Below are 26,089 nucleotides of genomic sequence, written 5' to 3' on the forward strand. Positions count from 1 at the left end.
CAATTCATCTGCATTCGTTTTTAACCGCGACTATTTCTACCTTTCTAGATCCGTTGGTTGTTTGAAATTAGACTCACGTTTCAGCGGGTAATATGAAATTTTGCATTGGACAATATTGATATAAACACTTTGCATTGCTGTAATTCTTAGGATACGTTTCTGCGGTTCAATTTAGTGTCAAAAGCCTCTAATCGCTTCTGTGGTAAACTTGTCGCCTTTTCATTATGGATCTCCGTAACTGCTCTCCACACTGCTCGCCCATTACGTACCGGGCGTACGCCCTGTACTCCCAGAGCTTCGCCCACACCTACCTCAGCTGGACGGTGTACCTGCCGGACAGACTGTGGGAGTCACTACAAAAATTGCACTATGATTTGCAAAAACATCGTGGCAGCGGCAAGTGTTCATCCCTCCACCTGTGTTCCACTGCGCTGCCCCTCCTCTACCTACACGGGTTCACGCCGCCGGAGGTGGGATCTCAGCCGACACTCACATGTCAACAGGTCATCGGCAGGCTGCAGGAGATTGTCAACGGTGGGCCTATCTCATCACTCATGACCGCCATGGACAACCTCCTCTACGGTATCCGGGAGCCATTCATCCTCATTCTCGTGGCACTCTGGTCTCTCGCATTTTTCCAGTTTATGAACCCGATGCTATACCGCCTGGACGTGCTCTACATCCGATCACACCTTATATGCTCCAGGGCCTCCCACCTCATCGATGTCAAGGCGTTACTCACGGACGGCAGGAAGATGCTTTCACTTTACAAAGATGTGGACTACTTTGACTACACGGTTGATTAACATGACACATCACAGCCATGATCACCTTTACGTAGTTACACGGCAAGTTGTTTGCTATTGTTAAATGTCTGTATTCTACTTACATGCTGTGTTATTTTATACGGTGTGGTACTATATTTATGCTGAGGAAGCAATTAAGATTCTCATGTTATTGGCAGAGTACTGCGCGCCGTATTGTTGCTAGGCGTGTTGGCCAAGATGGAGCAACCATAAAGCTTTAAGCGTCTATAACAATCACGCTTCTAGTAAGTCATTCTATCACGTTGGGTTGCAGCTGACAACTGAATGCATTCCGCTCGAGTAAATACACGGCGTAGTCGCTCTTCGGCCTCCATCTTCACCACGTTGACTTGGTTATTACTTTCGACACCAGTACATTAATTTTGTTATAACATGCATCAGCCACGACTGTGTACTGGTTAGTATATTCGGCATTTTGCTGGGTGATTGCCCGTAATAAGTTGTGGTAATGAAGGCTCGATGTACGATGCCGTGCGTTCTAAGTTTCTTGGAATATTTATTGAGATAATAAGTTGGCATTGTTTTTTATATCATAATGCTTCTGCAGGTGATGCAATCGAATCTAACGCTTGAGGAAAATTCTTCGCTGTCTAGACAACTGTTGTGATCCCTGGGGAGTCGTTGGCGTTCACAAACAATTATAGATAGCACTTTTACGGGCTGTAACTAACTTCCATTTCATCAATATTCTTGAAGTGCCTTGTTGTCGAAAACAGTTAAGCATATGAGACCTGTCAGGTTTCATCCAACGCAACGACTCAAAATGGCCAGCTGTCGTATGAATTGCATCTTTTTGTGTTGCGCAGTAGCGTTTCAGTTTATTGGTTTCATAGACGCAACTGATTGTAGCTTTTCTCAGCCAGCAGAATTACTTCGTGACAATGCTCTCGTTACCTGCAACCTGGATATCCATAATTTTGGACCTACGGAGGTAGCATGCCCGCGCAGGGTCAAACACAGCGAATACGTGTGGCATCCTCAACCAGATTCAAACGAACGGGCTTTTACAAAAACATACGTAGTTGAAAACGGAATTTTTCGTTCTGTTGCTCTTTCAGATGTATTAAAACGCGAAACTCCAGGGTTTTATATCCACACTGAATCAAATGAGTCATCTCGTATAGTCAATATTTACCTACGAGAAGAAGATTTATATGCAATCACAGGACGCCGTGCGATATTTATCTGTGGGCCAAGAGATTTGGTTTTGACTGACACGCTGCAGCGTCTCCTTGACGGCATCGATGGTACCATCAAAGCTCAAAGTTTCCCGTGGACTCCAGCCACTCCATTGTCTCAGGAGATTGCCAAGATAGGCAGTGGTTTGGGGATATTTTACTTGATCAGAGGGCGTAAACACATGCCGCTTCAAGGCTGCGGTAACCTCCCCTCACCACTCTTTGCCGCTGATCATGAGGTTACTGTGGATCCCATCAGTCGTGAAACTTCATGTGTGGTGGATCCCATGTCAGAAGCGCGCATTGGTTTTCTTTGTAGCGGCAGGATTGAACCCCCTGGTTGCATGAGGTCACTATTAGATAGTAATGGTAACCCTATGCGTGTGCCGTCACCATACCCGCTTTTAAATACTTCTCTTCACAAACAGTGGGTGGTAGCTAAATATTTCACATTTCGATCTTTACCGCCAATTAATGGAGAATGTAAGTGCATACATCCGAAAACTGGTCGGGTGAGTGCAAGGATAGAAGTCCGCTCGAAAACTGACTACATTTGTGACATTGCTAGCAAAATATTACGTAACCGATCTCAACCAATCAGCGGCCCGTGGTGTTCGGTAGTGCTTCATCCGGGAAGCACACTAACAATCAAATTTCCAATAAATAATTCTAATCTGGAGGCTCCCAAGGAGGGGGATCCCACTGTCACATTCTCGCAAATGATGTCTCTCCATGAATACCAGACTGAATTTCAGCCATATAACTTGAATACCCTGAGACAAGTGACCTCAGGACATGACGTTGATACGTACAACGAAATCCCGTACCACGACGCTCTTGTCGGTGATGCTCTCGAGTTGGATGTTTCTCAAATGCAACGTGGCGAAGTAAAACTGAAGTACCACGTCGACAAACCTCTCTCGTTAAAACGTGGAACCAATGCGTTTCGTTATCATTTGACTTTGACATCAAGAGACGAGCATGTCCTACACAGAATACAAGCCATTGTCAATATTTCCTTCGCGTTTACTCATTTTTATAATATGGTTGGATGCGACCGGGGGACACCAAGTCTGTTTAATCCAGAAAAGAGTAAACGTCGTTGTTCAACGAAATCTATGGAGAACGGTATAGGTAGTGTCTATGAATGTCTCTACTACGAATCCAAAGATTTTGGTTGGGCTGGCATTCACTGCGGGCCGGAAGAGGAACTGTTGCCGGACAATTGCGCCTCCGTTGGATACGATCTATACTCAAATCGAATAATGGCATTTCCCCGCATCCTGAGGTCTGAGACTTCTCACCCCATTGGAGGGTTCCAGACGTTCAGCATAGGTTTTCAAGACGACGCTATTGGCTACGCTTGCATATGTGTCGATAAACGTGGATACGAAACATCCAAACTAATTCTAGAGTTTAAGAATCACACTGCCCGCAGCTACGAAGTAGAACGCGCACAACGATCTCAGACATCACTTTCTCACATGTTGCTGCCTTGGCACAGAACCGGATCATCAATAGAAGGATCCGCATTACCCGAATATCTTATGATACATTATACACCAGAGGAAGCCTTCACCTTAGAAGCAGGTGATACGTTGTCACTGTATTGTGAAATGGATTTGGGTGCGCTCCACATAATTTCAATGCGTTTAAACCGTAATCTTAACCCAAGGAAAAAAACATTGAAATGGTTTCCGGAACAACCTGATGAATTTTATTATATAGTGGAAGATACGCCAAACGGATCAGTGTTGGTTCGCAGGAGCTACAATGATTCAATAGCTACTACACCGGGTGCATTGGAAGTCGTTCATCGAGCAAATACCAATAGTGTTAGGTTTCCCGAACTGACAATAAGAACACGTAGAAGCGGCATTCTTATATCAAAGGATCCAACTAACACGAAATACGTACCCATGACGTTTGTCTGCGGTAATACACCCAAACAAACGGATGTTACCATTGCACCTGGTAATGCATCGACCTCAGACGCATCAGCGCAACCCACTTCTAATATAATGAGGTCATCCACGCCATACGTTTGGCACGTCGTGGATATCGACTTAGAAACCACTGACCCCTACATGCAAGGCTGTGGTGTTACGTATTCGTCAACTGAGTTATTCAAGCCCGAGACACCCAAGCTCTACGATGCTGATGGAGAGCTTCAGTTCGGTTGCCAGATCGACATTCAGACTGCTAAAGAAGCGGCGTTCTACTGCCCAGCGCCGTATGTCCTGGACCCACCCAACTGTTTCAACCAAGTTTACGTTGAGGATGAAGTGAAGAATTTGAGTGAAATAAGCCAGTCGATGATTGCATCAGCATCCAACCACTTCGTCATCTTGAACTTCGACAGTGCGCGTATAGGACCCGGGGAGACCCTGCGGCAAACGCCTCCGTTGGAGTGCCGCTGCGTCACCGTTAAGGGTGTCACCCTCTCCACCATCAAGGTCGAGAACTACTACGCCAAGTAATGAGTCACACATATTTGGTAACTCGTTTGGCAATTAGCCACTTTAATTGTCATAATTCATGTTGTTCGATCTGCTGGTTTGTGTCTCCAGTGGTTGTATAGTTTTTGCTGAGATTGTGGTAGTTGTCGGTGCTGAGTTGGCATCGTATTTTAGTGTTGTAATACATTTTTGTAGTTTTGTGTTAGCGATACCATGTAGTGCCAGTAATGGGATTTGATGCCACATCTCATAAGACAAATAGTGTATGTCGGGCATAGTTTGGTAAGGTGTAACGTGTTGTTTTGGTGATCTCATAACAACCTAAAAATCAGACTATGCCCCAAATACTCAACAAGAGATTCAATGCGACAATGATCATTGTCCCTCAGCAACTCCACCAAATTAATCAACCAACTACCGTTCGAGCATTTGGCCACCCTACACCATTGGCAAAAATAAAACTGGAAAGCAGTTCATTTGCTCACTCCGTGTTCACAGCATTTCACATCATAACTATTAGAAAGGCTGAAGTGACCATTACAGACAATTACGAAATTACAGTTTCCGGTGCTCACTGCGCTCAACATACATAGCCCACAGCTTGATGGTATGGATGAGGGGAAATTACAGAGCGATTCAGAATGGGACGTTAAGTGTGAGAAAGGTGATACATGTGTGAAAAACACGGCTAGTGTCAGATGGGTATGAAACGTTCTCGACACCTCTCGCCTCAATGAGGACTCCGACAGCAGCAAGGTAGGGATGTAAAAAGCTGCATCAGATTAAGTCGTTTAATGTCAACATAATGACACAACATAGAATGATAGTCAAAGATGTGGTTTTTCGTGTGCTTTGGTGTCCTTGTTCAGTAATGCAGATTTTGGTGCTTCAGCGTGAATGGCAGAACGCCCATACCAGACAGGAGATGCATAGCCTTAACAAGGTAGGCAGATCTGTCGGATCCATCCAATTCTACGAACACGTAACAATAACAATCAGTTATGCTGCACCACTCTAGGCGTAAATCCGGTACCTCCAATACGGTTGCCCAGCGATATATGGGCCAAGCTCAGCAACACAAGGGAGCAAAATCGGAAACAGTTATGGTGGACCCATCAATGCGATTGTATCGGAAGTTGTTGGATACTAACCAGATACTGCTTCGTAACACTGAACGTGTCACCGAATTTTCGCAGTGCACTGTGATGCTGAGCTGAGGAGTCACGTCAGAATCTCAGAACTACATCCTTGGATGTAAAATAATCTACGGGTCGTCGCGATCGTAAGGCGGTCATAGGATATACGAACGCATAACGCTGAATTGGTCTTGGGCATTACCCCATGTGTTAGCCACCGCACGGATTGCACACTGTAATGCGCTTGTCGCAACCCATCGGAAAATCGAAGATCTTTGTCACTTTATGCACGAAATATCACAGTGTATAGGCGCATTGCGTCTCATCCACATTTGAACCATGGATACTGCGATGACATGCGCTGCGGATGCTGCATGCCACATCAACGGTATGGACTCGGCTGCCATGGAGTAGCTGGGCGCTCGTCGCGCCTTCAACGAACGCCTATTCGATACATAGACGATACGTAATAATCAAATTTGATGCACATTTATCGGGTGTTGACAGCACTTTAGTTAGTCTGCGATCAAGGCACAGCGGTAATAGATAGGCTTCTGAATGCACAAAGCAACGCACGTTTTTAACTCACGCCTAGCATAACGAATACATACAAGATGGTGTACACTTCGCTGACCGATGCTCCTCAGAACTTCAAGGAAGCAGCTGACTGGTTGTTGGCACTGAAGGGCGATGACGTGAAAAACCTGGAGGCCATAGGTGAGGCGGTTTACAAGTTTCTTGTGGACAAGCCCGTTGGCAGGATACATCTGCCCGCTCTCGAGAAAGTTAAACGTATTTCCAAAGATTTCCTGGAGCAACGCGAGCTTAGGAACTATTGGTTCGTTGAAGAACTGTTGAAACGATACAATGACCGTATTAGTAAAACACCTGGAGCGTTAGCTAAGTGCTTCAGGGTTGTGGACGATTGCGATTATAAAAACGTTGTAAAGAGCAAGGGTATCACCGCTGCAGCCATTGCGGAGAAATTAGACAGGATTGTTAATGGTACTGAGATATTGCTTGATAATGTCAAAATTCCTGACGAATATAAATCTGCTTACAGTTCAGAAGCGACTTGGGAGAAATCATGCGCAAAAGATCCGGAAGCTTGTGCGACGGTATTCGTAGGGATTGCACCAATGCTATACGCAGGTGTACGTTGTCTGCACACTGCAACTATAGCAGCCCTTTTAAGATTGGTCCCGTTAACGAAGTATGAGATTGGTTTGGGAAAGACAATGAAAGCCTTGGGTTATGTAGAGCCGGAAAGCCGCACTGACATGAATATGTTTGAGGTCGACGCGGCGTTGAGAGATCTGTATACAAGCGGGGTGTTAACGCTATGCGACTTCGCTGGGTTCTGGGCTTTCTATGGACTGGAAAGCAGTGTACATGAAGGTGAACCATCTGCGGAACCTTCATTACGTGCAAAAGCTCGCGAATTCTTCTTGGGCGAAAATTAAAAATATGGCATACCGGAAATTGACGTTGACATAGGTTTGGTGATTGCTTGGAATTCCAAAACATATCATAATAGGCGTCCCAAAATCTCTACTGCTGCCGCCACAGGTAACTTCCAGTGTCCTGGTGTGCCCACAGTGGCGAACTTAGACGCTGCTAGCCCAATTTAATGGATATCATGTTTATTCATGTAGCTATGGACTTATTGTTTCAATAAGTTTTTTAATTATATGTTGATGGGTAATACTTCTTTGTCGTGTCTACAGCCCATTGTAAACATACCAACCGATCTACCTAGTAAACAACCTTGTAGATATCGTATTAGAAATGTAGTCAGAGTATTAGTGGCCGAGATGTAGGAATAACTGCTGTGACCCCGTCGCCTCGGAAAGCGCTAGAAAAATTTGATACTCCATCTGGATTCCTCGGGAATACAATCGCCAATGCGCCAATTGCAATTATCAACCAATACATTTTGCAGGGACACATAGATAAAGGAGGGTGAAGTGGGAGCACCTGGTGGAGATGGAGTTCAACTGTAGGGCTTTCCAATTTGTTGTCCTACGTGACGATGGACATGAGATCATGAGAATATTATGACTCTCTGAACGACCCGCTGACCCAAATTGGATGCGTGCCAACGTGGATGATACCTGTAATGTTAGGCAACAGTACGATGTGGATCCCGCAACCGGTATCAGCGTGAGGCGGCAGCCCCGCAAAACCGAAAACCGGCTCTAGGCACGTAGCCACATAGCACACTGTAAAATGAGAGAACACACAAAAAGACTTTGTACTCTCAGGTGGATGGAAGATCTACGCCCATTGGCGAATCACGGCACCATTACCGTTACCGGCATATACAAAGAGATTGGCTTCGCGGCCCATCAACACCTAAGCCTCCTATTACTTGGCAATACAATATTTTCTAGTCTTGCAACTTTTGCTTGTAGATGCTACTGTTCAGCCCAAAACAGCAGGCACGCCCGTTGTATGTATTGGGCACCATTGTTCTGTTATAGGCGTTATGCACCATTTGTTTGTCTCACAGTAAGGCGTCGCTAGATGGCACTGCACAGCGTCGACGGTGCATCTAACGAGCTGATGCCACACGTAGACACGAACGGAAACGGTGTAACCACCCATGTAACCTTATACTAATCCTCATTTCCTATTTTTTTGATGACCAAACCCCAAATACGATTTATAAAACACGTGTGTTATTCGCTGTGCCGCCTGAACGTTGCCGCATCGCCAAGTAATCTCGTCGGTGATATAATTCCCGAAAAGATGGACAATGGCCGCTACTCCGCCTCCACGTACATGAATATCGCCCAGCATAGCACGCCAAACGTAGAACTTTAATATGGCAACAGCCTTGCAACGTCAATGTAGAAGCGCCCTCTAAAGCCGGTAGGCGGCTCACAACGCATGCACTACATCGCAATGCAGAATCAACCGTGGAATGAAATTGATACTGTTGTCCATTGTTCGTGGCTATCTCTAGAACAAGTAGCTTCCCCTTGAGCTCTTGAGGTAGTCCACCAATAGGAGGAACAGCGCTGAGCCGATGAAGGCGTAACACATCATGAGCTGGTAGTATGGCATACCCTCCGTCTCCGCTTTTTTCAGCGACGTTTCCGTAGTTTCTATGTTGCTCAATGACTCAAGCACGTTGGCGTTGATGCTCTCGAACATGTCGAGCTGTACTGCGAGCGTGCCGCTGAACTGTTCGAACATAGACGAGATCTCAGCCAACCTCTGTTGAACTCCATTGATGGTGTTGAGTTCGTTAGCCTGTACTGACTGCTGCACTTGCGCTACCAAGTTTTTATGCTGCATCTGTAGCAACTGCGTGTTCTGCTCCTGTGGCGCGTCCACGTAATCCATGTATGCGGGCATATGCGGCATCTGCACCGACTGCTGGCGCCGCAACACCGGCATCGTTGTTCCAGGCTGCACCGATGGGCCAAGTACAGGTGAAGAGAAGGTTGAGGCGGCTATGGAATCGCCGCTTTGCGCTACTGATGACCCATCACCCTTTGCCAGTGTGTCACTGCGGTTAGAATCCTCCATGAATAACTTCAGGTAATCCTGTGCGATAATTTGCTTTTCGGCATTCCCGTCCAGTCCATACCCCTTGCGCATGCGGTACTCCTTGACCTGGTTTTCCGTCATCAGCCGCAGTGAAGCAGTGACGTTCGTTTCTACTTTGAGGCGATAGCGCTCGTACTCCTCTACAGCCGACTCCACCGCCTTGAGGCTATGCTGGAGGCAAGCTATCACGCCGAGCCGGTGTTCCTGTAGTTGCCTCGAAATGGTGCCACGTCTCATGCGTTTCAGTTCCTCCTCGATGCTGGTGGTCATTTGTTTTATGAGATCTCCGGCATGTCTAGTGTCGTGCACGATGTCTTTGATGTCTGTTTGCTCAAACAATGCGCGTTTGGCATGGATGTACCCCATAGTGTTAGCCAAGATGGGTATTTTCACGTGGCCGCCGATCGACTCTTTCGACCCGTGGCCAGTGTGGGCCAACACGGCGTAGGGTGATATAATCTCCCTCAGCGTCCTGAGCTGCGCAAACACGTCTGCAGATATTACCGAGAATCTATCGACTGTGTGATGTTCTGGAGATGCGGCCTGGGAATCGCTCGTTGCTTCTCGCATCATCATCTGCCAGTGCGTGGCACGGCGTTTGAAATCGTACGACCTATCCATCTTAACAAAACAGCTTCCCTCAATTCATCAAACACCTCGAAACATGTACATATTCATAAAAGTGAACTTGACAGCGGATCTAACCTGTAAATCCTCAATGGGAGCAGTGCGATTATGAGATACAACGTATTAGCCTATGCGATATTCTTGTCTTTGGCGGCAGCAGATACACCAGCAGAGTTCTGTTACTGACTACCGACATACCAATTTGGTGGGATGGAGATGAGTCCCTCGTTAACACGAAGGGAAGGTACGATGCGGAGCGTTATTCCATCGCCATCTGCTTCCAAGACAGCCGCCAAAATGCAACCACAGTACCACGCAAGTACATAAATATGCTACACACTGGACCAAAATGTGCAGAACTTCTTCAGCAGTTGTAAATATGCCCCCAAGGCTCGTTTCACTGAGTCGTCAATCGGCAACGCAGCATCGACCGGCCGTGGCGAGCGACACGGATACTTGCGGCCGTCGCACCGCAAAAATATATTTATACAGATGAGAGACACATACGTTCCACTGACCCTCTCACGTGTCTGGGATTCTGCGGAGGCGCCTCAGGCGCCGCTGCCGCGGTTGGGCGCTCAGTACAGCAGTCTTGGGTGGTATGCGTACACATCGTTGCAGCGCATTAGCACCTTTAGTTGGTGACAACGGGGTAAGGCGGCTCGGCGCTATGCGTGTCGCTTGAGCCTATCTGAACTCGCCTGCTTATTTTGCAGACTTCTGCGCCTATCGCAAGTGACCTTCGACATGATGGCGTCGCTAAGTTCTGTGACGCAGGATTTGGCTGAGAAGCTGCACATATCGGCGGACAAGCAGGAGGACCACGAGCAGCCGACCGCCGGGGTGGAATCGTACCACGTCCTCAACGAGCGGGCCATACACATCCACGACTTGACCAAGCACACTCTGCGCCAGGCCTGGCTGTTGCTCGTCCATTCGGTACCGTACAAATTCGACGCGTACCTTGAGGAAGGAGCTATATTTCCAGACGTCCGGCCGTTTGCAAGGTACACCAACTACTCGTCCATGCGTAAGTCTACTTATTTTCCTGAGGCGTGATCTGTTCAACCTCCCTACTGTGTTTTGTGTACCTATTTGGTTCTTTGAATGCTCCAGAAGCGGCTTCCGTACCATTTCCGATGCCTATTCTAGTTTTTCAGTATAACGATTTGCTAACGTTGTGCAGTCTACATGTTCAATAACGCGGTGGCACTCGCATTATGCGACGTGGTGAAGTATGAGTGGCCCGCCGCAACGAAGAAACTCTTCGGTAAGGGTACAGGGCGGCCGAAACCCGAGCCATACGCCGTGGTGATTATGGCGCTGGCTGCACTGCCGAAGTACCGTGGCGTGAACGTGTCTAAGCGTTTGTTCGACTATACCGTGAAGAAGGCGAACGAGGCACGGATTTTCAAACTGTTCGCGCTGACGGACGAGCAGGGTGCGGCACTCTACGCCAAGATGGGATTCACCCCGTGCGACGACTCACCGGTTAAGCTTGGCGACCTCAAGGTCACCGACGAGTCCTCGAACCCATGCAGCTTTACGGTTATGCAGTACACCAACATGGGCGCAAATTAATCAAAACCTGTGAGCCTAATGTTTTGGTTGTTAATGGGTGCCATTTTCGCGTGGGCAGTGCCGTTGCATGCCGCCTGGCTCCGAGTCGTGCAGTCTGCGGTTGGCGATATTGTAATGTCGGTAAAGCTGTAAATGCTAATACCTCCACTTCCAAAGCATGCCTCTTGACACGGTGCGCGCGAAAACTGCGTAGAATGCTGCAAAGTGTATTCGATAAATTTTTAGTGCGGGCGGTTGAAAGGCACCGCAACATCCGTTAATCGAAAACGTGCGACCCGTCATTGGGTGTACTACACCATTCGACACTGCGTTGAAGATTTTCCGTTTCCACATCGTCAGTGGCTGGGTTCAACCCATTACGGTTGCTGATTCGCCGGCGTCTTGTTTGCTTGCTGCGCAGTCGCCGGTTGCTGATCTGTTATTTCTTCATCTGCGGTTTTCGCATCCCAACCCATGATTTTAAGGATTAACTTCGACAACAGCGGGTTCTTTAGGTAACGCTTACGAGCTTGCTGAGAAACCATGTAAAGTGCTGTCTGGTGACACTCACCTTGTCTCGCAAAAGGTAGTCGCGTCCCCACGTCTGGAGGTAGTTCTCCCTCATCTTGCCTCGCTCGGGCTTGCAAATGAAGACGCCGCCGCATTGCGCATAGTGATGGTAAAGAGCCTGCCAATGCGTGTGCCGCAGTAGGAACCTCGGGTTGCCTGCACAGCGATGTTACAACTGTGTTTCACGATATAACCCTTACCTATGATGAAGAGATTTCTGCAGGCTCTCGTGATGGCCACGTTGATACGCCGTCTGTCGGCTATGAAGGATACGTCAACTACGTCGGGTATGGTGGACGTGGTTTTGCCTGTAAGTATCCCATCGACATATTCCTGCATCTGGTTTGCGAATTGCTGCGCTGCATCAGGATCGTGTGGCTCGTTGTCGATGGTCAAGACGTTTGGAGGCGTGATCTCCCTCAACGTCTTTTGTGCTGCATTCTTCTGCCCAACGTATCCCGTGCGCACTGCGCTGAAGATGACAATTTCTTTTTCCATGCCCTGGAATCCATCCACAGTGCTGACGTCGATCAGGAGCTTTGGCAGTTGAGGGCCGGGCGGCACGGGTTCCTTGACTTTCTTCTTCTTTTCCTTCTCGACGGGCGGCGCCACCAACTGTGGATGCCTCATTGCAATGGTCTCCTTCAGAAGCGCCACCTGCGCGGAATACGTCGTGATAACTGCGATTCTCTGCTCCAGCAGCTCAGGCTTGTAGCCGCGCTCTGCCTTGAGGACCGTCAGGATCATATCCAGCAGCTGGCAGACAAGATTGGCCTCCATCTCGTTTTTGTATGAGGTTTCGTCCTTGGATTGCATCGAGTCGATGGCGTAGAACACCGCCGGCCGCAGCAGCGGGAACTCTCGCCAATCGCGTTGCTGTCGCTGGTAGACGCTGGGCGCGTCCTTGAGCTGGCTCTTGTAGAAGTACATGGAGGGGAACCTGCTGATTCCGGGGTCCATACGGTACTGGATGTCTAGCAGGTTGACCGGGTATCCACACATCTGCAGCCGTTGGAAGAGCGACCGATCGTACTTGAGGGAGACTGCCACATTGGAGCAGACCGTGGCCGACAGCTGGCACGGGTCACCCACCAACACGACACGTGAGCAGCCCAGACGTAGCGCTATAAGGGTCGAAAGCTCGACAGCTTGCGTCGCTTCGTCTATGATCAGGGTGTGGAACATGGCGTGGTTCTTAACCATGTCCATCGACCCGCATGCCGATAGTGTGGAGCACACAATGTCGCTCTGGAGTAGCGTTTCTGTCACTAGCCTCGACCTGAAATGATTCTTCATTTGCGGGAACTTGTGGCCGTATTTCTTGCGTCCCAGCATGTCGATTTTGTTGTTGAGGCTGTAGACGGTGAGGTCGTCGTGAAAGTTGGGCCCTATACGTGTCACCGACGGGTTCAACCGATTCCCATCGGCATCGAAAATCCCACCAGTGTGCGGTCTCACCAATCGCCTCACAATTTCGTCGATGGCTGCGTTCGACGGCGCGCATATCAGTATCCGCCTCCTGCTGTGCCTCAGTGTGGGCACCCTCACCTTTTCTGATGATGAGCTCTTTGCGGGCTTCATGCACGCGTAGGAGTCGTACCTGTGCGTGCCGTTAGTCGTCTGCGTATCCGTTATGCTAAGCTTATCAAATGCGATTTCTAGAGGCTCATTCATATTGTTGCCGTCTATATACTTGAACCAAGCGGGTTTGTTAATCTGCGATGCGTCGCTTGTTCCGGGTGTTTCTGTGGATGGCTCCGTTTTTGCGTCGGAGTCGTACGGCAGGAAGTCCTGTTCCAATATGGCGCTAATTATCCCGATAATGGTGGTGGTTTTACCCGTTCCCGGGGGCCCCTGGATTAGAGTGATCCCGTTGCTGTTTAGGCTGTTTCTGATAGCCCGGAGCTGAGCTGCATTGTAGGAAGCTTCCAAGCTCTTTCTCAACATCTTAGGAATACGTATCCCTTCGAGGTAAGTGTCCTTATCCATGTCGCTTACCGGCTGATCCTGCGGCGGTTCTACCGAACCCATCAACAACTTTTCCTGCAGCGGCATCCGGGGCAAGCCTCGCAGCGCTTGAAACTCCCTCAGCGCCGTTGTGAAGGAGCATAGCTTTGACAAATACCACACCTCCTTATCGGAGTCGCCTCTGCCCATGCCACTAAATTTCTTGCTCCCGCTCTTGCTCCTGCTCCACAAGATCAACTCCTGTATGGCTTCCAGTCGTTCGACACTGCGTATGTCAAAGGTCTTAGGATTGCAGAATCTTGGCGGCATGGCCAGCACCTGCAGTGTGCAGATGCGTCTTTTTGCCTCGAGGACAAATCCAAGGGCGTGCTTCAGCGTGTCTTGGTATAGCGGGTGGTCATCCGGCACAACCACGTATGCGGGCCCCTCATCTGCGTCTTTCGGCAACGTGTCCACTTGCATCGTTTCAGCATCATTTTTGGGCACGATGTCGTGCCCCGGCTGGCCGACGTACAAGAGCGCAATGTCGCCGCAGACGAAGGGCATTACGGCGCTTGACTTGAGTGTGATTTCCACAAACCGCCCGCTTTTGTTACACCCGACCTGCAACCAATATCAATCAGTGATTGAGAAGCAAGGCGAATACGTACACATGACGTATTAAACGCTGGCTACTGAACACATCAACCAGTATATAATGCACGATGTTTCTCCATGCTTGAAAGGGCAAAAAACTTTAACCCATCCACGAGCAAAACCCCATGCAGCAAACAATATTTCATAAGATACATAAGCCCTAATATACGTTCTTTACAAGCACGTTGCGCGTACACGAACGCCATTATTACGTGTTACGTGATACGCCTACTCCTAGTATTGCCTGCAAAATAGCTTCACCCCCAACCGCGGCCACCACTGCATTGCACCGATGCCTTTAGCATTTCGCACCACTGATATATGTAAAACGTATTATACGCTAATTCAGCCCACAAAATACCTTGTAGGTAGGTTCAAAAGAGGAGTATGCGACCACGGCAAAAAACAGGTATTAACGGAAACTAGTATGACAAAAATGGAAGTCCATGCGCGTGTATATTGTAATCACATATGAGTTATACGGTATCCCGCGTTTTTGCGGGACGTGGATACGACATCATGGCTCACAACACAGTAATAGGCAGCAGGTAAAATTAAAGTTGAACAGGAATACTTCCACACTTCACTGACCACATCATCACACGATTTAGCTTTCGTAACTAAACTAACCTCCGATACTCGCAATGGATATGCCATGCTCATGTACTTGCTGCTTGCGAGCATCTGCAGGCACTCGATCATGTACAAGGGGAAGAAGCTGCGTTGATAGGTTTCCACATTTTCGAATTGGATGGGCAGAGGCTCCAGTGGCGTGTCCCATCGTATCGAACTCTGGACGTCTGGAAGCTGATTGGGAATGTCCTTCGGCAGGTCACGGTAAAAGTCCACCGAGAGAACGCGCTCCAGGAGATCATTTTCCGTCCGGAACCCCTCTGCTTCGGCAGTGATGGCCATTGTGTATGACTCGGTCGTCTATCAATGGCATCAGCGCCCGTATTTCATCCGAGGCCTCTCGGGCCTCGCGAACCGTTAGAAACTCCCGCTTGCCACAGATTCCTCGCCTAAGTGTATTATGAGCACTCCATTGAAATTGTCGGTGGTCATGCGAGGCGGTTGATTTGGCACAATGACCAACCGATTGCTTCACCTGCCTGGGGTGATAGGGAATTCGGAGTCGTCGCCGCCGAAGATTTCAGGACACTTATCTGTGACAGAATGGCTGTATGACTGCTAGTAGCTTGTGAAGTCCTAATTTCACCGCCTTAGGTGTGGACGTGGATGTCTAATTGCCGCGCGGCCGGCCATCAGGTCCACACACCGTAGGTGTGCGTCGCGCAGGCTGCTGGGCGGCATCCGCGTGGTCTGGCGTACACCTACTGTGACTGTGTCACGCTGAAGATAGATGTGTGCGCGATGGCGGAGTCCGAGTGCTGCCAGCGGCGCTCCGCGGCGCTGTCTAACATGTTGGAGTGGTACTACCGGGTATGTTGCTGGTGTGTCTATACATGACGCCGCAGGACCCTGTTGGCCGAACGTACGGCCCAGTCAACTCGTTTAAGCTGGTATATCTGATCTACTCGAACTTCTTTGAGGAGGATACGCCGTTTGCGTCCTGCCAGGGAGGGCGCATTACCGCTGCGGACTTCGACCCGCTCCGGAAGGTAGGTGGTATACAATACAATCCAACACTCGCAGTTGCTGCCAACACTACAGAACGACTTTATGGAGTACAACGAAGACGTGTTTGCGTGCCAACACTACATGGATTCCATGTTGCATGCGCCGGATGATGCGGTGGATAGCGAAATAAGGGAGGTGGAAGTATTGCCGCCGAGTGTACCCACCAAGCAGTACACAGTTCAGTTCGTGGAGCGCACAGACACAATTGTGGATGTTGATGATCATCATATGCTTCATCGCAGTAGTGACAGCGATATAAGTGCTACTGAGCCGGCTGGCGATCAGGTATTTGACGAGGTGCCCATGGCTGAGCCATCTCCCCGTGAAACGCATGCCGAATTAGAACGCCAGTATTCGAGAGTCACCATTCCGTCGTTAGAGGACTACAGACGCCAGCAGCCACCTGTGGCTGCGTACCACCAGGATTACACGTTCGGCTACAACGGGCAGCTCAACACAAGCAGGCATGACCTTCACTCCGACATTGCCATCCCGGTAAGATTGGACACCGGGGCGTATATGGACGCATATCACGGCGTTACCTCGAGCACTGCCCCGTTCAGACGTGGTCGAACAGGGGCACCGGTGTTGGATGTCACACGGGAGCCCGTGGAGCGGCACTTGACGGCTAACTACGGACGCACAACGGACGCTTTCGACATGTCTGGTTCTGGATACACAGTGCCAAACTTGCATGAGGATGACAGGGAGACAGCGGCGTTGGGCTCCATGCCGACCTCAGTTATCCTCCCGTCAACGGCCGCACCTTCTGAAGAGCCAACGCAGCAGAGAATAGTTAAACGGACAACAAAAAGCTACCCTATTATTGACGAGGGCATGTCAAATGGTATATCTCACAAGGCGGAGGAAGCAGCAGACACACCCGCAGGCATTGCCGAATACGGTATGTCGCAGCTGTCGCCCATCGGAATACCGCCGCCAAATATAAAAAATTGGCTTAGTGGAGACGACACCCCGTACATTCCACTTGGCGCTTTAGGGCAGTTGCCGACTGAAGACCACAGCAGTGCGCTTGCGGGGAAGTCGAGTCGGCATGACCCAGTCGCAGAGCGATCGGCCGGCTCCAAAGACCAGCGCCTGCATGCTGGCCGTTCTGCACATTTGAGTATGTCGCTTGCATCTGTAGACGCGGGGACTCAAACGCGTGGCGCTTCGGAGAGCCGATTAGCGCAGTCGTGGTGGCGGGAGGACAGTGCCACACATCACGATGCTTCCTACAACGCGCACATCCCACGGCCACCTGGAGTTTTCCCGTCTACTTCACATTCTGCATCCATGTATAACGACGGCTCTAACGTCCCCAAGACGGAATCGCTGATGCCCGCCCATCACATGCTGATCAAGCAGCGGCTGCAGAGCAACCTGCGGGAGACCCAGGCACACCTGTCGCGTATCCCTTCGCGCAAGATAAGTCATGTGCTAAGCCAATCGCATGGAAAGTTGTTTATGGACCGCTCGCTTCTTGAGGACGGCGTCTAGATGCACCTTTCGCCTATCGCAAGCCTGAAGTTGGCATTTGGCACTTCACCAGGTAGACATCAACAACTTACTACTGAAGACGTACTCTATCGCCAGCTTTGCGTATGTTGTTAACGGTTGTGTTGCATATGACCTCGAGTGTGTGGCGCTTTGCGCCTAGAGTCCCACCCCGCACGCTGTGCACGCAGCCAATGCATGTTGTCTCGTCCGGCTCTTGGAAGTTGATTCGTCTTAGCATCACTGCATATCCCTCGCATGCTATTATGTAGCGATGGAGCCAAAAGTGGGAGCATTACCTGGTGATGACTTATCATGCGCAAACCTACGTGTTCATTCGGACCGCTCGTTGCAGCTGAGCTTGCGTTTCCTCGAGGTTAGCCCATTTCTCCGATACACGCCGTCTCATCCAGTCACAAGAATGTACCGCATGAACCTACATGGCGTAACGCTGAACTCCTTTGCTTGGTTGGACGCTTTCGCCTCAAGACGCTCCTCCATGTCTCCTTCCACCATTTCGGATTCCCGCTTCTAACAGGTAATTTTGACGAACAGCTCCTATTTACGCAATTGCATATGCATTTCAGCAACTCACGAGCCTCGTCGTTAACGAGTGTTGGTCTCCCAAGTACGTTTTACTCGTGATAATCCCACTGTCGTACCAGGCCACTTGCAAACTAACATCCGTCAATGGATTAGCATCTCGTGTCTTCCAACAGTCAACAACTTATTACATGAAGATCGCATAATCCCTCATCTCCTCAGACTTTAGGCATTACAAGACTAGTACGTTTGCTTTAACATATAATGCTCAATGGTAATGGTTATCGTTGCCTTTAGAGATTTCTAACCCCCAAGGCAACATGCAGTGCCACCATCCTGGGCCACACCTGCGCACATGCAAGTAGGAGTCCCGTCCAGCGTCCCGAATTCCCGTGGGGCACCGGTGTTGCACGGAATAGCTGCACGGTCTAGACGGCCATTTCGAATGTCAGCGTCGTATGCCTGTTTATATATTGAACTGTTATTTATGTGTGTTCTACCGCAGTTACAGGGCTTTGGAGATAGTACCGGCCGTGATTATATGCTTATTGAGCGTCGTTCTGCTGCACATTTCCCGAGATAGTGTCCTAACGAAGGAGGTGCATGTCCGTTTCGCTAAGAAATATTTATTGAGTCGTCATCTCATCGTAAGCAGAATTGTGTTGGTATAGGCGCTACTCAGGTGTGTCTCAGCGTCAACCTTTGATGTATATCACACAAATGTGCAGACAGCCTTCAGGTGTCTACGTTAATTCTAACTGCGCCTACCATAATCCAATAGGACGGATACGGTACGCTTCCGCTTCCAAGAAATGGCGCCGAAACAACTCACTCAGTGCCCCGAGAACCTGCGGGAGGCCATAGATTGGCTACTTCAAAACAAGTCAGAAGGCAACCTTCCAAAGCTGGCCAATGCTGTTAAAGACCTGATAGACCAGGCTGTTGAGGACGCTAGGAGTAGTCTGATATCTAATAAAAATGAGAATGCATGTGTAGAGGTGACCGCAAAAGACATTGAACTTTGTGAGCTGCTTAAATCCAGGTTGGAGTTACTGCATAAACATGAAAAGAATCTTGAAAACTTCTTTGGTGATAAAGATTCTGGAATAAACCCATTAGCGGCGATTATAGAGAAAGTTTGTTCCGGTTTTGAGCATCTCTTAGGTTACGATTCTGGAAACTACACTGGTCGTGGCATCGTGTATAGCGATTGCGATCGTTTGCGTGACGCCGTTTTAATGTACTTGCATGGAGTATTGGAAAGTGTTAAAATGGATCCAAGTATACAGGTATACATGCCTGTATCAGAGCCGATTTTGGTAGTAGTTCTTAACACATTAGAGTTCTCAGCTGGGAAGGGTTCTACGCGTTTTACGGAGTCCATTGGTGAAGTTACCAAGTGGTTGAGTAATTTTGAAAAGATTTTCACCGCTTTAACTAATGCAGCAATAACGAAATTTGATGATATCAAATTAGACCATATTGAGGGTACCAAAGGTTTCAAAAAGGCTCTGGAAGCATTGAATGGCGCGTCGCCCAGTAAGCGTAATGCCGTCTTCGCTGCGCTGCAGAAGTGCCTTAAAAAAGCCAACGAATTGGAATCCACAACACTTAAAAAGGCTTTAGAGGCTATTGAAGTTTTGGATTCCGACATTAAGAACAAGGTTCAGAAATCTGTAATGCAGGTTGAAACGTTGGTTAAGGCGTTCGCTCAGTCGGCGCAGAACACTAGTTTGCTTGAGGTGTTGGCAAAGGTTGATGAAACATTAGGACGTTTGCCGGTTGAAGTGGAACGTAAAATTAAGAATGGTGGGCATGAAACTGTTGAACAATTTAGGGCCAAAATGGAGATGCTGCATGGGGGGGTGAATACTCTTAAGGATGATCAGTTTAACGAGCTGAAAAAGTCCGTTGATTCGGGTATTAAGAATTACGGTGACAAAGTTAGCAGCACGATGAATACTGTTTCCCGAGACTATAAAAATAAAATAATAGCTACCCTTACGACTGTCGTCGCAAAAGTTTCAGTCCTTTCAACCCAACTCATTGACGCTCAGGCTGAAGAACTTGAAAAAGAACTTCAAAACCAGTTGGAAAGTTTACCTCTAACGGCGCTTAGAGGGCAATTTGTGAAGAACGAGACGTATGAAAGCCTGCTCAAAAGGAAAAAATCAGAGATTCAGAGTATTAGATCCCAACTCAAAAGTGAGAATTTGGATGAAGAAAACATCCATCAGTACAAAAGTAAAATTTCAGGATCAATTAGTAAGGTTCTTGACGCTATAAACAGAACCAACAGCGTCTGGCAGAAGGAAATTCAGCAGCAGTTGCAGGGGTTGCATAAAGATGTTCAAAATGTTCATACTATCAAACAACAGGCAGAATCGCGGCTTTTGTTGGCACGACTTGAAAAACAGATTGACTGCCTTGAACGTTTGGCAAAAATGACCGGTGACGGCAGCGTTAAAGACACATTGAAAACCGCTACTTCTAACGTTTCAAAGCTTAACCAAGAGCTTGAACGGACACGCGTTGATGCAGCGTTTTGGTTGAACCAGCATAGAGACTATTTAAAGGACGCTTTCCAAAATGCACAGCAAGCATCGAACAAACTTGCAGCAACCATAAAAGAAAAAAATTCACAAGATCCTGCCGTGAACTCCACTTCTGTTTTTACAAATTCGAAGATTGATGAGTTACTTAAGAAATTCGAGGATGAATTTAAGGGTCATATTAAAGATCTAATTGAGAAAGTTGGTATGAAATCTACCGACAATAACAGTGTACACAAGCTCTTGGATGAACTTCAAAGTCATATAAATGCTCTACAACATGCAATTAGGAGTCTTACAGACCATGTATCCATCGTAGAAAGATCATTGCAACACTGGATTGGCAAGGCAAACCGTGACCTTACATCGGCTTTCCATGAGGCCAAGGAGGCCATCACTAAGCTGGGGCAGCAGATGAAAACTGAAGTTGAGAATGCACTCACGGACATTATAAAGGAGGCCAAAGAAAAATATGGGCAAACTATGAGTGCCAACCTTACAGAGTTAAACGATAATTTAACGTCGGAGATTAAAAATATTAAAGACATTATATATGAAGACTTTAATCACGGAGCCAAAGGCTTGTTGCGGCAGTTAAATAGTTTTGTAAATGGAATTGATATCATTAAGGACATTAAGACGTCAACTTATCAAATCTTGGATGCCCCCCGAAAATCTTCGCTCAGTTTGGCGGTATTAATTGTCAAAATAGGTTTTAAACGTTTCATAAAGGGAGTATCTGAACAACGTGACGTTAAATCGGAGAAGTCAAAAATAGATGAAGTCTCCCAGAGCCTTGACAAATTGCTTCAGCAAATATACACATCCGATCATTTCGACAACGATGTAAATATAATGCGTGATAGGTTTATAGACACCTTGAACGCATTATCTGCTGAGACCATGGATGATGCACCTAAAAGAGTGCTGAAGCCTTTGAAATATGGCCTCGAGAAATTTGTAGAGGAGCTTAACAAGGCTTATGTGTCAACGTACAGCTTACAGAAGTGGAACGATGCAGATAAAATAAAATATGCGAAGGTCTTTTGTAGCGTTCTTGAAATTCTATATGCAGACTTGGATATTTTACACAGTGAGTGTAACGCTAGAGGCACTTGGAGGGATACAAGGATTCGTTTAAACGAGCAAAATAATAAGGAGAATCTCCTTGGCTACTTCCTCAAAAAGTGCGGTTACCGTGTTGCTTCAGGACATGACAGGCAAGATGGTGAATTGCAAAATAAAACCGATTGCACGGGCCAGAGTATTCTTAAACGTCTTACCAATGATAAAAATGTGTTCAACTCACCCAACAATGATGCCGGTAACCTGTACAATCTTTATGAAACGCTTTACACTTACTATAACATTTGTCACTGCAAGTATTTCCCTGATGTCAAACATCCATGCACTGTTAAAGATATGCTGATCTGGCTGACCGGTCTGTGGCATCATCCTATGCTAGACCCACTCAAAGACCACATCAAGGAGATTTTAGTAGCACCCGAGAAATACAAGAATTCAAATTATTTGAGTATTCCTATTGAAGAACTAAAACTTGATCCCACGTCTACTGTCACAGCGAAAATGATATTCGACACGTTGCAAGAAATTGGCACGCAATCACACAACGTCCTCACCACCATCCTGGGATACGGTGGCCAATCGGCCACCTATGCCTGTGACTTTGCCAATAACGCCTTAGGTTTACATTATCCTTCTACCGGCGACGAGTGCCTGCACACGTTGCTTGATATCCTTCGCAGATTGTTCCCCGTGCTCAGATTCCTGCAAAGCCAGTGTGGTAACCCGGCGTCGGACTATGGGTGGTTTCAGTGCAGATACGGTAAAGATATCGAACCAGCTAATTGGCATTGTGATGATCATTCTACGACCAAAGTTGATTGTAACAGCAGGTCACCACTAATGTCATACCTCAGTGATTGCTTACCCGGTTACTTGCCTCACCAACTTACCAGCATCGGTTGTGACCCCGTGTGTACCACTTGTTCCACTTCAGAAAAGGGCATGCCTTGCCTGCTTCCCTTGGGCTTTAGAGCCTTTTCTGGAAGAACACGTAGAGGTAGTGACATACGTGAGATTCTAGATAAATTCTTCAATATCCCCAATCATTCAACCCTGTTTTGCCTGGTGGCCACACCGCCGGCCACACTGCCAGAGCATTTCGGATTTGTGTTATCGATAGTTAGGGAAATTCAGAGCGGTGGCACTCCCCCATTAAAAACGGCCATAAAATCAACCATTATCGATTCATCCATTGGCATATACGACGAACTTGCCGATCTCACCAGTGCGCTTCGTGATACCTATGGTTCAGAGTATGTCAGACACAATGAGTGTGTCCACCCTCACCTCATTACTCTCACAAGCTCAAGCATATGTTATGGCGAGAGTAAGAAAATACACTGGGCCCCTTATCTCCGTTCCTTGTGCACCGATTTATACAAGCATTTAGCCAACAGGAACTCGGAACCATACCTATCATGGGTTCTATACCTGCCATGGGTTTTCCGCGATTGCTTGAAAAACTTACATGACGCCTTCAACCATATCTCTTGTGAGGATTGGAGTTGCCTTCGATGTTTGGATGGGGATGGGTGCAGGAGCGGGCAACACGGCCTCGTTGAACAGGCAGAGGGGCAGCCTGCTAGGCCTTGTTGCCAATGCCTCTCTGCCGTAAACTGCGAAGGAGTTTTGCCCACACTTTACAAATATGGTTTCACGTTTGGAGATGTATTTACTTTGAAAGACCCAAGCACCCGTAGGTCGTGTTCAGATTTCTCCAACCACCTTCGAGATGTGTTGGATTCAGAACACTTCGGAAACCTTTTTACAAAGTGTGACGAGTACCTATTTAAGACCAGAGGGCCGTTCATCTGGACACTGTTTGCCCTATGGATCTTATCGCTCCTCTATCTGTTGTACGTCCTCCTCGGCTCCGTCGACACGTTCTACATCCGCTCGCACTGGAGATCATTGTCATCCCACAACATATATGCCCAATCGCTACTTGCCGCCTCCCGCGGAAACAAGATCGCAAAGCTTGCGTACCTGCAGGTGTGACCCCTCCCGACCTTGCTCACCAAGCCCACCTAATCAAAACACGTAACGTAATGTAGTTGAACGTGCTAGATTTTATATTGCTGTTAGCTATATAGTAGTGGGTTATGTATTGAGAGATGTGTTAGTTGAGTGCATAGAATGGTGATAATAAGATGAGTGACCACATGACATCGGACTGCGTCCTTGTTGCTGTGATGCTGGATGATAATGGGACATCCTCCCGTGTGCTGATCACTGGAAGGCGTAATAAAGTAACGATTTGAGTCACCTTTATTGAAGTAAATAACAGCATACGGCACTGTTGCTCAGCCAGACATCTCGGAGCATATCCACAGCGCGACACAAGTAGGCGATAAATGGTGTCGTCACTGAGTTGGTGTGACATATGCCGTTAAATAACATGTTATACGCTTCGTGTAAGCAACATAATTTGTCAATTTACGTCCTGATCACGGCGACCGTTGTGCGTCAGTTTCGAGATCTAGGATGTCTGCCCCAGTACATGGTGGATTGGCGTCAAGCATGTAAGGCATACGGAAATCGCAGATTATCGGCTATACTAGAGTTTATTAGGCCTGAAGTACGTTGTTTATTCTCCGCCGGGTTCATTTTAAAGTGATCTGCAGCGTTGAAGATGAAGCCAAGCGTAGGCGCCGTTATTCGCATACTCCTCTTCGCATTTCTTTCTATCGCCTTACATGTACAGGCCAACAAACGTTCATGGTCAACGGAAAAGGCACGTAGCCACGCCAATTACAAGCCCATAGGCCGTGGCCTACCGGATATTAGTGAGGAGGATAAGAAGGCCATAGCAGATTTTAAGAAACTCGCTAAGCCTGCCAAAACAGTTAACGCTCTCGGTTCTAACAACATGTATTATCCCTGGATTCCAACCGTTTCGGATTTGAACGCTGCTATTCCATTCTAATACAATGTGTCTACATGCGTATTAGTCTGGTTAAAGGAGCCATTCTTTTGCTACGTTCATCAATCTATGTTGATACATAACTACCCTCCGTCCTCATCTATTTACTTTTCTAAGCACGCTAACCAATATACCTGAAAGGCAACATTGTAGGTAACGTAGTGGACATTCATTGCTCAATTCGTGTAGGAGGTTGCTTGCTTGGCCGTCCGATTTGTCGGCCGTGGATTATCGTCCTACGCAAAATAGAGAACCATGAGCTATTAGTTTGTGTTTTGATACGTTGCATTAAGTGTTTGGAGGCGTGCTAATCAGCGAGGTGCTCACCGATGCCGTGACTTATCCGACATGATGAGAAAGAAACGCATAATCGATGGGCATTTACTGGAACAATTACGGTATCGAATAACATCGTAATAGCACCCATTGGTTAACCTAGAGAGCGGGTAGTGCACTCAGGGCGCGGCGGACAGTATATGATCAGCTGAGCGTAGTACGCGTTCCTCCATCTTAGGTAGCCGTGTGAAAATATATTCACATAAAGCTTGCAATTGAACTCGCCACTGCGCGTGTTAATGGTGTAGATGCAAGGTATGTCATTGGTGCGTGATCTCTGAGCACAGGGTTATGTTGCGCATGTCTCTTTTAAAAGAAGTTTGTAGAACAGAATACGCTTAGCCCGTTTGCTATGGTTAGTGAAATGAGTCACAACCAGAGAGGACAATGCGTCTGTAAACAACATGATGGAGGATACAGCGGGAATAAATGTGGAAGCGACTGCACAATATGCGGAAATTTGTTTGAATGTGGATGTGAATGTTGTATACCTCGCAGAAAAGCCTTTTACGGTTGCTTTTTCCCCTGTATAGTCATCACCATCGTATGCTTGATGATCGCGTTCCGTATACGCCCATTACACAATGTTCGTGACTACATATCAAATGAACTTTTGGGGCGCAAGAAATTTAGATAAATTTCCAGATCATAATTGAAACCTCCCAAAATCACGCATCACTGAGGAGATGGATATTACTCCGTACTCCATTTTCCTTTCGAAGGACCTTATGTAGCTCCAAGTACATCACTTAATATATCGGTATCGCAATATTAATCCCATATCGATGAAGCAGTGCCTGTTGCCGTCTCCCCTCTTATTTGTATGCTGCTTCTCGTGGCTACTGGTGGCTGTTAATAAATTACGTTCCAACTTCAATGATGCTGAGAAGTCTACAATATTTTATTTTGACAGCAGTTCAGACCGTATCTTTTACCTTCATTTATCTCAATGAACTTCCTGCACCATTTTCAATCTAACAGTTATACACTGC

General features: G+C 47.6%; 11 protein-coding genes across 11 annotated transcripts; 9 read left to right on the forward strand and 2 right to left on the reverse strand.

The window, feature by feature from the left end:
* Window positions 1-224: 224 nt before the first annotated feature.
* BBBOND_0305760 (hypothetical protein) lies at window positions 225-806 on the forward strand (the record flags this gene model as incomplete). The annotated part of the gene is made up of 1 exon (XM_012913404.1): window positions 225-806. One exon carries the CDS (start codon window positions 225-227, stop codon window positions 804-806), a length of 582 nt encoding a protein of 193 aa, XP_012768858.1.
* Window positions 807-1,590: 784 nt separating this feature from the next.
* Window positions 1,591-4,485, forward strand: BBBOND_0305770 (hypothetical protein; the record flags this gene model as incomplete). The annotated part of the gene is made up of 1 exon (XM_012913405.1): window positions 1,591-4,485. One exon carries the CDS (start codon window positions 1,591-1,593, stop codon window positions 4,483-4,485), a length of 2,895 nt encoding a protein of 964 aa, XP_012768859.1.
* A 350-nt stretch (window positions 4,486-4,835) lies between these two features.
* BBBOND_0305780 (hypothetical protein) lies at window positions 4,836-5,681 on the forward strand (the record flags this gene model as incomplete). Its single annotated transcript, XM_012913406.1, has 4 exons — window positions 4,836-4,994; window positions 5,026-5,166; window positions 5,342-5,407; window positions 5,517-5,681. The coding sequence occupies 4 exons, from the start codon at window positions 4,836-4,838 to the stop codon at window positions 5,679-5,681; spliced, it is 531 nt and encodes a 176-aa protein (XP_012768860.1).
* Window positions 5,682-6,214: 533 nt separating this feature from the next.
* On the forward strand, window positions 6,215-7,063 carry BBBOND_0305790 (hypothetical protein; the record flags this gene model as incomplete). The annotated part of the gene is made up of 1 exon (XM_012913407.1): window positions 6,215-7,063. The coding sequence occupies one exon, from the start codon at window positions 6,215-6,217 to the stop codon at window positions 7,061-7,063; it is 849 nt and encodes a 282-aa protein (XP_012768861.1).
* A 1,501-nt stretch (window positions 7,064-8,564) lies between these two features.
* On the reverse strand, window positions 8,565-9,779 carry BBBOND_0305800 (hypothetical protein, conserved; the record flags this gene model as incomplete). Its single annotated transcript, XM_012913408.1, has 1 exon — window positions 8,565-9,779. The coding sequence occupies one exon, from the start codon at window positions 9,777-9,779 to the stop codon at window positions 8,565-8,567; it is 1,215 nt and encodes a 404-aa protein (XP_012768862.1).
* A 756-nt stretch (window positions 9,780-10,535) lies between these two features.
* Window positions 10,536-11,366, forward strand: BBBOND_0305810 (hypothetical protein, conserved; the record flags this gene model as incomplete). The annotated part of the gene is made up of 2 exons (XM_012913409.1): window positions 10,536-10,815; window positions 10,972-11,366. 2 exons carry the CDS (start codon window positions 10,536-10,538, stop codon window positions 11,364-11,366), a joined length of 675 nt encoding a protein of 224 aa, XP_012768863.1.
* Window positions 11,367-11,722: 356 nt separating this feature from the next.
* BBBOND_0305820 (DNA2/NAM7 HELICASE FAMILY protein, putative) lies at window positions 11,723-15,434 on the reverse strand (the record flags this gene model as incomplete). Its single annotated transcript, XM_012913410.1, has 4 exons — window positions 11,723-11,878; window positions 11,917-12,071; window positions 12,116-14,486; window positions 15,150-15,434. 4 exons carry the CDS (start codon window positions 15,432-15,434, stop codon window positions 11,723-11,725), a joined length of 2,967 nt encoding a protein of 988 aa, XP_012768864.1.
* Window positions 15,435-15,893: 459 nt separating this feature from the next.
* Window positions 15,894-17,660, forward strand: BBBOND_0305830 (hypothetical protein, conserved; the record flags this gene model as incomplete). The annotated part of the gene is made up of 3 exons (XM_012913411.1): window positions 15,894-15,962; window positions 15,998-16,141; window positions 16,176-17,660. 3 exons carry the CDS (start codon window positions 15,894-15,896, stop codon window positions 17,658-17,660), a joined length of 1,698 nt encoding a protein of 565 aa, XP_012768865.1.
* An 860-nt stretch (window positions 17,661-18,520) lies between these two features.
* BBBOND_0305840 (hypothetical protein) lies at window positions 18,521-18,952 on the forward strand (the record flags this gene model as incomplete). The annotated part of the gene is made up of 3 exons (XM_012913412.1): window positions 18,521-18,561; window positions 18,712-18,847; window positions 18,929-18,952. The coding sequence occupies 3 exons, from the start codon at window positions 18,521-18,523 to the stop codon at window positions 18,950-18,952; spliced, it is 201 nt and encodes a 66-aa protein (XP_012768866.1).
* Window positions 18,953-19,012: 60 nt separating this feature from the next.
* BBBOND_0305850 (Apolipophorin-III superfamily protein, putative) lies at window positions 19,013-23,836 on the forward strand (the record flags this gene model as incomplete). The annotated part of the gene is made up of 1 exon (XM_012913413.1): window positions 19,013-23,836. The coding sequence occupies one exon, from the start codon at window positions 19,013-19,015 to the stop codon at window positions 23,834-23,836; it is 4,824 nt and encodes a 1,607-aa protein (XP_012768867.1).
* A 634-nt stretch (window positions 23,837-24,470) lies between these two features.
* On the forward strand, window positions 24,471-24,764 carry BBBOND_0305860 (hypothetical protein; the record flags this gene model as incomplete). Its single annotated transcript, XM_012913414.1, has 1 exon — window positions 24,471-24,764. One exon carries the CDS (start codon window positions 24,471-24,473, stop codon window positions 24,762-24,764), a length of 294 nt encoding a protein of 97 aa, XP_012768868.1.
* Between the last annotated feature and the right edge of the window lie 1,325 nt (window positions 24,765-26,089).

The sequence above is a fragment of the Babesia bigemina genome, assembly GCF_000981445.1.
Source record: "Babesia bigemina genome assembly Bbig001, chromosome : III".
NCBI classification, from domain to species: domain Eukaryota; phylum Apicomplexa; class Aconoidasida; order Piroplasmida; family Babesiidae; genus Babesia; species Babesia bigemina.